This window comes from Callospermophilus lateralis, chromosome 7 (assembly GCF_048772815.1).
Source record: "Callospermophilus lateralis isolate mCalLat2 chromosome 7, mCalLat2.hap1, whole genome shotgun sequence".
Lineage (NCBI taxonomy): Eukaryota > Metazoa > Chordata > Mammalia > Rodentia > Sciuridae > Callospermophilus > Callospermophilus lateralis.
This window is the reverse complement of record NC_135311.1, coordinates 61,130,486-61,144,415: the sequence shown is the minus strand read 5'-3', so window position 1 is coordinate 61,144,415 and position 13,930 is coordinate 61,130,486. Positions and strand designations below refer to the sequence as shown.

The 13,930-nt window shown below is 31.9% G+C and overlaps 1 protein-coding gene across 3 annotated transcripts in view; it reads left to right on the top strand.

Annotated features, from left to right (window-relative positions):
* Positions 1-13,930, top strand: part of Tlcd4 (TLC domain containing 4) — a 49,145-nt gene that overhangs the window by 15,455 nt on the left and 19,760 nt on the right. For 2 of the 3 annotated variants that reach the window (XM_076863449.1, XM_076863447.1), the window contains exons 2-5: positions 3,996-4,161; positions 7,533-7,622; positions 9,912-9,970; positions 12,271-12,365. In XM_076863449.1, the coding sequence (XP_076719564.1) occupies positions 4,007-4,161; positions 7,533-7,622; positions 9,912-9,970; positions 12,271-12,365 (399 nt within the window). In that variant the 5' untranslated portion in view covers positions 3,996-4,006. Of the gene's footprint in view, positions 1-974; positions 1,036-3,995; positions 4,162-7,532; positions 7,623-9,911; positions 9,971-12,270; positions 12,366-13,930 lie in introns of all 3 variants that reach the window. The other variant, XM_076863448.1, reaches the window with a different exon arrangement.

The window sequence follows — 13,930 nt, the reverse complement described above, 5'->3', positions numbered from 1 at the left end:
AGGGAGAACTGGAGATTTGAGAGCAGTGAATATATATTTGGACTTTTCCCTTTTACTGCAGGGAAGTAGGAAAAGGAGCTCATTAGGCAAGGGAATGCTAAGCCTGAATGAGGCATTATCCCAGCTTTCCTCTTCCCTGCCGGCTTTAAAGATGAACACGCTGCCCTTTCCCCTCTCTTTAAGGGTTTTATTGCTGAACACTGTAGCAGGGGTCTTTCCTGGGAGCTGTATCAGAATGTGAGGGGTGGAGTTGTGTGTACATGTGGAAATGGCATTGGCAACTCTGATACATTGGCTAGGGAATCACTGTACTTACAAAGGATTAACGAACAGAAAAAAGTGAGAGTAACAGTTGTGGTTGCTGGAGGGAGAGTGTGTTTTAAACTCACTCAGCAGAACCAAGTCTTGTTTCACCTTAAATAGTGTTGGATATCACCTCACTCTTTATGTGTCATCTCTGCTGGTTATTTATTTCCTGGAGAGCAGGGAGTGTCCCTGTAGCACATGCTGAACGTTTACCACTTTATGTGGTAAGGATTGATTTTTTTTTGCTTCCTACCAGGCTTATAATCATGACTCCCATTTAGTGTTTAGAATGCCAGCACAATGCCTGGCACATGGTGGACAAGTGTCAGATGTTGGATGGACCCTTGACTAAAGTGAGGACTGAATCAGGCCTGGCTATGCTGGCTCGGGGCTCTTATCTTTGTGTCTTGTGTAAGCTTAAGAGGCCTTTCAGAGGTGATGGTGGTGAGATGTACCCCAGACCTTTTCATGTTGTTCTTTATTAAGAAACCAGCCTCAGTTAAAGTGTATGCTGTCTTTGAGGAAAAGTACAAAATCATTGTACTCAGCAGGTCTCTGGAAGAGTTCTATTGGTGTCCTTTGAATTCAGATGGGATAATTGTATTATAGAGTTCATGTCTAGATACTCTTGTACATTGACCCAGAAATATTTCCCATATCTGTTTCAGCTGCTTTTCTCCAGGACAGCTAGTTTCCCAGTTTTCTGCCAGCTGCTAGCCACATGTAGAGGTAAATGAACTAGGCCTAATGCTTCTCCTAATGTGTATTCCTATGCTTGATAATCACCAAACTCTCAAAGGCCCTTTATTTATATTAGTAATGAGCATCATTTGGTTTTATCCATTTTAAACATGGTCTTGCCTGATTCAGAAACTTAAAACAAATAAATAGGGACAACTGCTTCCTACCAGAAACTTTGGTTTTCTGGGGAAATTTCTAAAAATCTTTAGTCCTTGATTTGGCATGACTGATTAGGCAAGCAACTGCTTATTAAGAAGCAGAGCTGGGAGTAGAACAATTTAATTAGCTCCTGTCTGTTGAGCCTTTAATAAAAGCCATAGCTTGAATATATTGAGCTTAATATTTAGTTTTAAATGGAAGATTTTTTGCAAAGAAGACCCAGCATACATCCCAAAGACTTAACTGAAAATAAGTCTGTTAAAAATATAAAATATTCATCCAATATAACAGATTTAATAAAAAACTATAATTTGGGGGAGGGGAACGGTAAGTTTTTTAATGATGAATTATTTAAATGCTTTTTTTTTTTTTTTTTTTGGTACTAGGGATAGAACTCAGGAGCATTCAACCACTGAGCCACATCCCCGTCCCTATTTTGTATTTTATTTGGAGACAGAATCTCATGAAGCTGCTTAGCTCCTCACTTTTACTGAGGCTGGTTGAATTCACAATCCTCTTGCCTCAGCCTCCCAAGCTGCTGGAATTACAGGTGTTCACCTTGGCGCCTGGCTGTGTGAATGCTTTTTAATATATTAGTTAAAAGAACAAATCACAAACTGGATAATGTTGATGACATAAATATGTTTTATGACATTTTTAAACAAAGATTCATGAAATACTCATTGTATATCTTGAACTCTAATGAAATTCATTGAGCATCACGTGAGTAACCCATGCCCATCCCCAGCTCCAGAGCCAGCAGGGAACATCAGAAGCCTTTGGGACAAACCATCCTTACATTTAAGTTTGACTCTCACTCTCTTCTGATTGCTGATTCTGTTTTCTTCAATTAACTGTCCACCTGACCTCCAGATCCCTCTTTACTTTAATCTTAGAAAAAAATTTTCCCCTTTACAGCTTACTAAGAAAATTATAATGATGTTTAATTTATATACAAATTTTTATGTGTTATTTGGTTAATACTAAACCTAGACTAAAAAGGCCACAAATTAATTTTTTAATGCCAAATAAACACACGTTGAGCAAAACTAAAAAAAAGTAAATGAGCAATAAAGTTAATGGAGTTTCACAGAGAAGAATTGCAATATCAATAGTTCTACCAAGCACACACATAAAAAAAAAAAAAAAAGGAAAGAATTCATTACAGACATATGAATTCTGTTGGAAGGGGCCCTGTGGGAGACTGATTCTTAGTGTGATATCCTGGTTGGAAGGGAATGAAGTGGGGTTATTGCTAGTGCTGTCAATGACTTGGTTTTTCTCTAGTGAATTGGCTCCAGTAGGTGACTTTATTTCTTCACATTAGGCAGCTGGAAATGTGTATTGATTCATTTCCTTTTCATTTTAGGATCAGCTCTATCAAAGATGGAGCCATAGAAATGCTATATTTGCTGGATATGAGCAAATGCTTTGGTGTCTTTTTTTGATCTGAATGTTCCACAGATTTTTAAGAGCCAAAATAAGGTTCAGTTCAATGACATAAAAAACATACTTTGTGTGTGTGAGTGTGTGTGTGTGTGTGTGTGTATACATATGCATATTCCTTTTCTTTCTGCTTTGCCTTAAAACCTGAAGCTCTTTTATTAAAAAAAAATTAAAAGTCCATGGAGGCTTTTTGTTCTAAGGAAAAAAGTTAAATATTAATTTAAATAATAACAGTGGTATGGTTCTTTTTAAAGACTACCATTCTTAAGATTTTAATTTTGTTTTAAATGTCTCACTATACAATATGTTTTCATTATGTAATTTTTGTTTTGTTATTGCAAACAATGTTCTATGCTTTTTGGCTTAATTGTTTCTTAGAAATTATCTTACTTTCCCAACTTAAAGATGAGAAGAATTCAGTCACAGAAAAATCAGGTGATTTGTCCTAAGTATAATTAATAATATTACTAAAAGAATATTTTGTAATAGTATTTGAAATTCCCTCTTACTGTTAAATTCTAGACTTAGATAATTTTGAATATTGAGATTTTTAAATTAAGAGTTTTTTTAAAAAAAATTAATATAAATGTAAGCTATATGACAAATAGATGGTAAAGGTGAAGAAACATACAAAAGGTTTAAAAATTTTTAATATTCATTTAATTTAATCAATTCATTTAATAAATCATAGCATAAGACTACATTATTATGGGTAACATCAATGTGAGTTAAGCCAATGTACAGATATGAGTCAAATGCAGTTTTTTTTTAAATTGGACTACATTTTTGGTTAACTATTATTTTTCTGTGACCAAAAGAAAATACAACACTTAAATTATCAACTAAAACAGATATGTTTTAAAATATAGCCATTGTTTCCAGAAATGCCATATTTTCCCTAAAAATTAAGTAAAAAGAAATACATTATAAGGACATTCAACTCTATTTTTATATAATTGTTTACTACTGAATCAGGTGAACAGATAGCATTGTAAGTAAGAGAATGCCTTACTCGTATTTTTATGAAATAAAATAAACATAAAGGTGAATAACTTAATTACTTATACCAAAATAATCAGAATTCCTATATAGTAGTAAAAAGGCAATACAAAAAATACTGAGAAGAAATTAAGAATATCTTATTATGTAATTATATTTGCCTAGCATCCATTTCCTGAGTTCAATCCCTGGTATCATTAAAAATTAAAATTCTTATAGTTTATATTCTTACACTTGTGCTAAATTTAAAAATATTAATAACAATAGAAGTACACATTTTTTAAAATTAAAAAAAATTAGTCTTGCATGAAATAGCAATTTATAACCATCATTTTTCTTCACAGGTTGAAGAAATATGGATACCAACACCATACTGGTCAGCAGCACACTTTGTACCAGCTTTCTCATCTTTCAGGTTCTTTTCCACTTTGTAAGTTCTTGGTTTTCAGCAAAAGTTTCTCCAGGTTTTAATAATCTCAGCTTTGAAAAGAAGATTGAATGGAACTCAAGGTAAAGCATTTGAAAACATACTTGACTGAAAAGAAAACTGATTTTCTAAAGCAAATTATTTAAAATAGTTTTTAAAAGGCTTTCATTTAGAATCTAACAAAAATTCATGGTCTATTTTTTAGTTTGACCTTAGAAATAAAAGAAAAGACAAGTAGATTGATCTCACACAAGAAAAATTTTAAAATTCTTATATTGCAAAATGTTAGGAATAGTGTATTGCACTTTCCAGGGAAGTAAATGTAGGAAGATTAAGTAGACTCCAGCTGACTGGAAGTTCACGATTTTGCATTCTTCTCTGAACTCTTTGTAATAACAAACATATTTTTGGCAAGGAGAAAAGGAGAAAACATTTGTTGGAGTTGTGAGTAGCTTATACAGTATTGGCCAGCTTATCCAGACCCAGGGCAGTTAAAGTATACAACCACAGAACATAGTGTATGATCTGCCCATCTGTGTCTTTTAATGGACCTTCTATTATAATTTGGAGCCTGTCAGAACTTATTATTTTATTATGTAATTCTAAAGTGTAACTGTATTTTAGTTTTTTAACAACAACAAAATCAATGGAACAAGAATTAGTTTATGATTGAAGAAATCTACTGAAGTTTTCTTAAATTGGTTGCAAATTCTTTGTGTGCAACCCATTAATCTCACAATGGTTCAGATGCAAAATGACTGCTACTGCTCTCTTGTCTTTAGAGCATTCATGTGCTCAAATGTTGCCTCAGCCATTGGAAGATTTTTTAAAAATTATTAGTATTTAGTTGAAGTTAACACAACTATAAACTGGATTTAGCGTTTCTAAAATTACTATCATTATTCTTTACTTAAATTTCCTTTTAGAAGTTAAGAACTTCTACCCATGTCTAAGAATTGTCTTATTTGACCTGAAATCCCTTGTCTGTCTCCCAGCCTATTTGTTTTGCAGTCATTCACTTCTATAACTCAGACTGTGAATAAAAATCTAGTGTTTTCTTGTGTACACTAATATGTCTGGTTCATATGTACTGCTGTTCTTTTTACCCTCCTAGTCCCCCAACACAATATGTGTGTTAAAATTCAGCTTCCAGTCTTAAAACATACAGATCAATATAGCTCACAGCATTCTTTCTAGTAATCAGGAAAGAATCTTTGAACAATAGGTGGTCTAAGGTATTTACTAGTAAAAGGACAAAGAAAATACTGGGAAATTAACCTTGATAATAGTTTAATTATAGGTGAAATTTTACTTTAATTATGTTTTTTTTTCTGGAAACAAACCTACTTATGAGTATATTTTCCATCTTACAATTAAAATTTTTTGAGTTATTTATATTCAATTGCTTACTTATAGCATAAGGAAGTCTGATTATGTTAAAATATTACTCATTTTAAAATCTCTTTCTCCCAAATTTAACTCTTTTGCTTGTTAGAGCTATATAGTTTCTACTGGCAATATTCACACTACTTGTGATTAAGTTAGTAACTTTAAATGGCTGTTCCGAAATGGTCATTGATTGTTTCTGTAAAGTGCCACTTATAAGCCCAAATACTACTTTTTAACTCTTTGAAAAAAAATATTTTATTTTGGTGTTTATTTTTATTTTTATTTATTTTTTATTTATTTATTTTTTTAAATTAATTTTTATTGTTGGTTGTTCAAAACATTAATAGTTCTTGATATATCATATTTGGTGTTTATTTTTAGATACTAAGGAATATGTACATTTTTCTTTGCCAGGAATCTGATTTTAAAAAATAAAATATGAAATTTTTACTAACAGAAGTTTCTGAAAGTATAGACTTTAAAATGCAAAGTGGTGTGTGAGTGCAAGGTGATTGCTTTTCCTGTTCAGTACAGTGGGAGCCTTCTGACCAGACCAAGTAGCATTTGATTTTGCTCTGATAAATACTCTTCACCAGAGCCCTTCCCATCAGCTAAAGGATATAATGCTTCCCACTCACCATATACATCTCAGTAGAGAAGGGCATTTGAAGCCTGAGTGTCACAAATAAAAAGGATTTTTTCAAAAAGGAAACTTTTTGACTCAGTTACTAAACACTAAAACTAGTTGGTGAGAGGTTTTTTCCTTCTATATAATTTTTTAATAGCACAGAGAGCTGTATCTGATTATTTAGATGAAGTGTTTAACTTGATAGCAAGGATTTTACATTTTCATCCTGCTGTGCTCAAATGGAATACAGGTGTGCTTGGCATGAAAATTCCAAGCTTTTAAACCAGATAAATTGGCTTAATTTTCACACTTCAAGATGATCTTTTGGGTATTTCAAAGGATTCTTGGTCAATGACTAAATTAGTGAAAATCTTTATGCATTTAAAATATGATTTGGTTTAAGATGGTATATCTATTTAAGATCTATAGATTGAGTATATTGATTTTTCAAGTTATGATGAAATTTTCTAATATCAAACTCTCAATATTGTTTATTTATATAGCTCATTTTAAAAAATTTGGGGATCATACTCTAGAAACCTGTTCATCCTTTCTTATGAAAAGAAATACTTCATTACTTGTAAACTTCTAAATAAAGATTTGAGAAATCTGAAATTGTTAGGTAAAAAAAAATTCATTGTGTAGATAATTACACAGTATCCTGTATGGTTCTTAAGTAGCATATCATAAAGCTCAAGTACTGTTTGAGTCACTAAATTATTTGCCAGATATATTCATAAAAACATGTTTTTCATTTAAACCCTATTCTTTCTATAAAAGAAAACTTGACCTGGATCTTTTAAAAATTTTGCTTTCACTTGAGTGTTTCATGTAAAACAGATTTTCTGTATAAATTTATGGCCCTCAGTTTTTTCTTTGGAAGTGCTTTCATAATAATGATAAAGAGGAACTAATAATAGCTGCCCATGTTTTTCACAGATTTGTTATAGGAATCAAGTGCAATAATGCATGTGAATCTACATTTAAAACTAAAATCTCCAAGATAATCTTCATGTCATGACCTATTAAAATTGTTTTAAGAATATGGAGCTGGTTAAGGCAAATGGATTTGGAAGTCATTCCCAGCTGATTGTAGCAGGAGACTCCTCTTGCAGTGATGCTGTCTGGGATGGAGCTCAGAGAGGACACAGAATAGAGCCTTATCAGCTGCTCTCAGTCTGCATAAAACTGATTCTCATGTACTCCTGCTTCAGAACTTCTAACCAAGAAATGAATCACCAGTTTTCTAGTACAAAATTGTGGATTTGGCATTCTTCTTGTTATTCATATCTAAATGGCAATTTTGTATTATACTCTCCACCTTCTATATTTTAATGCATCAAGATATAACTTTTTCAGAATGTTGGTCTTTCCAGGATGAGTTAAAATTTATTGCAAGGAATCTAAAATCTTCATATGTATTTTGTTTCATTTCAGGATCGTATCTACATGCCATTCTTTGCTGGTTGGGATTTTGGGCCTGTACATTTTCTTCTTTGATGAGGCTATCATAGCAGATCCACTTTGGTAAGCTGTTTCTTTTCAAACTAGTGAATTTGATTTGTGTTTGGATATGAATTATTAATAAGAATGCCACTTACTTTAAAACAGAAAATATTGATGATTTATGCTTTATTTAAATGCTTACATTCAGACTTACTTCAACAAGGTGCATTAAAATGATTTTAGCTTGGAATGCAAATACTGAGGGCCATTTTGCTTTAGTATTGCAGTTGTTGACCCAAACCAGGAGAATAAGATGATAGCATAAATACTTATACTGTGTTAATGAGTAAAACTAAGTTGTGGTAACCACTTTTTGGAGTAAAACCGAGTCATTATTGAGACAGGATAGTCAGCTATAGTCAGATAGGATAGGATAATATCTACTTAAGATTTTGTGTTCAAATTTATGTTTGACCCATTGTTTAATATCAATGAGGTGAATGAGAATTATAGAAGGCCATGTGAGAGGAATTTAGTACCACATGAAAAGCAATAATAACTAGCAATAATAGAGTCATTTATAAATGGTTCTTTTTGAAAAATTTAAATGTTATTCTAGTGGCAGAGATTTTGCATATTGTATTCTGCAGCATTACACAAGAAGGCTTAGTTCAGCTTAGCTTGAGAGAAAAGAGGTATGTTTTGTAGAAGCACTGCACTGGTATGTGTGGTAATTATGGGCTTGTGAGATGTAGGGCAATTTAATGAGATACTTTGACCACCACTGTTTAAGGATCCCCCCGCCCATATGAAATAATTCCTATTAGGATATACCAGTTGATAAATTTTCATTAGGAAGTATTTTTCAAAGTGAATCAATTTAACAAATTTATTTCCTTGATCAGAGGTTTGTATCATCCACCTAAACAATTTTTAGCTTTTTAATTTTTTTTCATTTTAATTTTACTAACATTATTGTTAGCAGAACCAGTTCTTTTGAGAATTAAATTCTCCAACAAATATTTGATTCATTAGTCAAAATTTGCCTTATTAAATTTTAACCTCACAAGAAAAAAAATTGATATTTTTGATACATTTTTTTCTTATATTCCATGATTTATTCCACATCTGATATTCCTGGGTCATGTTTACAGATCAAAATTTATAAACAAAACATAACTTCTGCTAAATCTTTTAATTTGTGGTTTAGTTGCTATCAGTTTTATTTTGTATTAATTTTACTAGTAATTTACATTACAAATCAGATGTCTGGCTGGGGCAAAAATACACGATCTTGATATGTGTAGGGGTGGAAACAGCAGAGTTAAACTGTCCTGTTCTAACCATTTTCTGATAGTGTGATAATAGGCAGATCTAGTACTTAGGAAAATGATGATGAAAGTACTACATGGCCTCTAAAGCAGAGTTCAGTTAGATGATATCTTAAGGCATTTGAATTTCTTAGAATAAAGAAAAAAAATCATCATCTGGAGTACCATTTCAGAGCAAATTATATGAGAACACATTTATAAATCTTCAGTAAAATTTTAACATCTGCATATGTGTGTGTGTGTATGTTTGTGTGTGTGTATGTGTAATTTCACACAAACTTGTGTAGCAAAAGTATTATCTTAGTTAACACAACACTTGGGGCATTTCCAAGTTTGCAATAGGATCTGGAAGTGATGCAGAGACACTGCTCATTTAGGTCAACTATGACCTTATAAGTTTATAGTTATCCTTCTAATTCATTGTGAATGCCATTGATGGTATGGGTGATGTTTTTCTCAATTTAAAACAAGCCCTCTACAGTGCTCCTAGATTTGGAAGTTCTGGGAATAGTTCTCAAATGGATTGGGTGATCTTAGAGGTGATCAGGAGGCCTGATTTTAATATTGGGTTGGGTTCTAATATCAGTATGGGTTGGTTTTAAGTGAGTTAGAGAATTTCAGCCTAGTTTTCATTCCAAGAGTTGTTGATTGATCCACAAGGAGATTTTAGAGATTTGCCTGGGCCTAGAGCAAATTTCATGGAAAGTGCAGGCAACAGAAGACCTCTTGATTAAAACATTTCATCTTGTACAGGAAGGCTATTAAATTTCATTAGGGGTTGAGGGTCCAGGCTATCCTGGGGAAAACATATGTCTGCTAGTAACAGTACCACAGGTCACATCACAGTTCCACTAAAGTATGTTTTATGATTTATATTAAAAGTGACAGCTTACCATTCAAGAATCTATAGAAATAATTTTCATTATATTTAAATCTCAATAAAGAGAAGTAATTTCTATTTAAATTTTAAAACATTAAGTAACTCATCTATAATCCATATGCTTAAAAAAGAACCTTTTTTTAAAAAAAATATTTACAGGGGTCAATCATCACTGGCGACTATGAATATTGCTACTGCTTCAGGCTACCTCATTTCTGGTATGTGATATTTAATTAATTGTTTATTTCTTTTTATACTACTCATGGAATTATGCAAAGAATACATAGTCTGTGCTTTTGGTTTATTTGAAAAGTAGCTTTCAGAATCTGTCCAGAGGAAAATAATACCTATGATGACAGAAGAATGTGAAATATTTTTTTTCTTGCCTTTCTGATTCTCACTAGTTCCATGTTATAGAATGGGACCTCAAACCACCAAGGTCAAGGCATTTAAGAATTTTTTTTTTTTTAAAGTGGTCTCTCCTTTTCCTGAAGAGTTTCTCCATTGTAATTACTGTGAAGCTAATGAAGTTTAAGCCTCAAGGTCCTTCACTGTTAGGTTCTTGAAATGTATATTCCAATAGTTATGGTTTGCATTGTTTTGGTAGAATTTGCAGAAATAATCTATTTTAGCCATAATCAATTAAGGTCACAGACTCTTTCTACTCTACATTCTTTGCTGTTATGTTTTCTCTAATGTTGGATGGGATTGGAGTGACCTTTTTTACAGTGAGGCCAAGGGAAGTAAGTTGAAAATATGTCATTTTAACTGCAATTTGAAAGGATGTTTTGAAATAAATACATTAACAATTAAGACATTTGAACATCTTAATTAAAAAAGATATAATAGAACCATGATTTGTACAGTTATATAGAAACCCCATTTTTAAATTTTAAAATATTAAATAACTGAAAGAAAATACAAATAAAAATAATGGGATATGAAACAAAATGATAAAGTAATGAACTCAAAAATTGTATGCCATCAAGAAGTGAATCATAGCAAAAATATATGGTATCAAAACAATTAATTCATTAAGAGGAAGAGATAAATTTTGAAGATAAATAATGAATAGACTGTTGAATTATTTGGTAACCCAATTTAAAAAGTGAATCAGTGAACTCATAAAAACTATATTTATAGCTTAATTGACACAAAACGATGTTATTGATTAGGTTAATACAAAATTCATTATATGCCACATGTACTAGTTAATGAGTGTTAAGTCAGAGAATAGTCACTCCTCAGGAAATCCTATATGCAAGAAATTTGATTAAAGTTTTCCAAATAACATAACAATCCAAAAAAGCTTACAAGAGTTATGTACTGAAATAAACTTTTCTAAACCAAGTTGAAAAAAGTTTGCTTTATTCTCTCAATAGAACATGTTACAAAATAATTATCATAGAAGTTGGTGACCAGAGAGTACACAGAATATGTAGGGAAAATAAATGTATTTAGGGAAGGGTATCAGGCAGCTAATTAACAATAATTTATTTTACTTTTATAGATTTGCACAATTATGGTATTTGACTTCTCTTTAAGTTTTGTAATTTGCTTTCTTTTTCAAAATGTTCATATCTAGTTTGTTAATGATTTTTATTTTTTACACACCGTCCTTGTAGTCCATAAATTCTGATTCCATGAAATCTGAATTCTCCGCTGGAGACATGATAGCCATTTGTTTCCCCGTCTACATTTCATGTTTAGCCATTTGGTAAAGAAAATAGTTGTGTTAACATTTTCTGCAGTTTCTATTTTGATAAACTATTTCCTGAATCATGGCATTTAGTTAGACCCTTTTAAAGAAAAATTGATGCCTTGACTTCTTTCTTTGCATATCTGTTTCTTTTTAATTTTTTTTTAGTTGTACATGGACACAATATCTTTGTTTTAATTATTTATTTTTATATGGTGCTGAGGATTGAACCTAGGGCCTCACATGTGCTAGGCGAGCACTCTGCCACTGAGCCACAACCCCAGCCCCCTGCATATCTTTTTAATAGTCATAGTTTTTGATTATTTTACTATTGTAAGTTAGTATTTATTTATAACTGTTGTTAATTTAAAATTTTTTTGTTGAACATGTGTTATAAACGAGCTGGCAGTTTTGAACTTTTTCTATCTTTTCTACCACCATCTTATCTGTTTGCATTATTGTTGTGACAAAAATCAGTAATTCAACTTTTAAATTTACTTTTTATTTGATAGTGTTTTCATTTGTTTTAACATAAGTTAATCATTTATACTTTCAGAAAATTTACAGGCTATAAGCCAGTGCCTAAATTCTGAGGGTGCAAAGATGCCCACAGCTTGGCCCTTGTCTTGGAGGGACCACAGCAGGGTGGGTGATTCAGATATATAGAGCAGACACATGGTGAGAAAGTGGGTAAGAGGGGTGAACAAAGTGTTATCTCAGAGTAGACAGTGATGAGTTGAAAAACAATGAAAACAAAACACTTGAAAAACAATGCAGCTTTCTTTCTGTGTAATGTCTTATTTATTTTTCTTCTTACAGATTTGTTGATTCTCATTTTGTATTGGAAAGTGATTGGTGACAAATGTTATATAATTCACCATTGCACGGCATTGTATGCTTACTTCTTTGTAATGGTGAGTGCCAAGATTTATTGTAGCCTACCCAGTAGACAAGATTGGAAATAGGAACTCAAGGGTAAACATTAATCTAAATGCTCAAGTGTTGATATAAAAAGACCATCTCTAGCTACGTTCAGGGATCATTCTTGTGATAACAGTATCTTGTTTATTAACTAAAATAATAACTACATATTGGTTATATAATATCTTAATCACTATTTTTGTATCTCTCTCTGCTATATTTATTGGAGTTTTAAAATTCTCTTGCAGTGTACCTTAGAGTTTAAGGAATCTTCCTCTGCTTATGTAGAGAGAGAAAAAAATCTTAGTTTTTTCCCGATATTTGGCTTTTACCCCTGGGTCAGGATACTAATGATGAAGGATAGAATGACAGGCTGATATATATCTGGGAAATTAATTATTTTATTAGTATTTCTGTATCTCACAGAAATCTGCACAGATGCACAGATATTTAGATAATAATAGTAATAAAACTCTTTTATTTATTTATTTATTTATTTTATTTTGGTGCTAGGGATTGAACCCAGGGCCTTGTACATGTGAGGCAAGCACTCTATTAACTGAGCTATATCCCTAGCCCTAGTTTATAACTGTTAATTCAGATATTAGTCATATCATTAATGTTAAGTGATCAGTTTCAAAAACTACATGTATTTGTTTATATTCACACACATACATATTTGCGTGTTTTGTTTTGGAATTTACTTCAGCATTTACTATTTGATATAGAACACCTGATGTAATCATCCTAATAACTTGTAAGCATAGCACAGCTCCTGTAAGGCCTTCCTCAGTTTTGGTTTAAGAACTCAAGTCAGGCATTACCCACCTTTCTTGTCCTTTTGTTACTTTTCCACATTCTTCTGTGGGCAAAGTATTGCCTTGACTTTATATAGTGGAATTACCTTGACAGAGCTGTCTCCTTTTCTTTCTCTAAGCTCACTTGATTTTAGAATTCTATTTTCCTTTCAATCCCAGGAAAGAGAGCAGTTGGTGGACTGACTTTGGATGTGATGATAAAATAGTTGTCAGCGGAGAAGACTGCCATGTCCACTCTAGTGTTTTGTTAGATTTTCTCAAAAAGCAAGCTCATCATATTATTTGTATATGTGTACCTAGAATAATCAAATTCTTAGAGACAAAATATAGAATGCCAAGTTACCAAGTACTGAACAGAAGGAATAATGGGGAAATTACTGTTTAATGGGTACAGAGTTGCAATTTGGGAGTGCTGATGGTTGTGCAATGAGTGCATTTAAGGCCACTGAATCATACACTTAAAAGTTGTCAAGAGGATAATTTATGTATATTTTACCACAATAAAAAAGTTAAAGGAAAAGCTTATCAAATGACTGGAACAAACTTAGGAAGGAGATATTGGACAATGTGCTACACTTTTTAAAAAGCTTACTACTAAGATAATAGGCTGAAACAAATAGATGGAACTTAATAGTGATAAATTTTGTGTACTTAGGTTTAATAATCTATAAGTAAGATGAATGGAATAATGACAAAGAAGTGATAAATGATCACATTTCAATTGTACCAATAATACATCA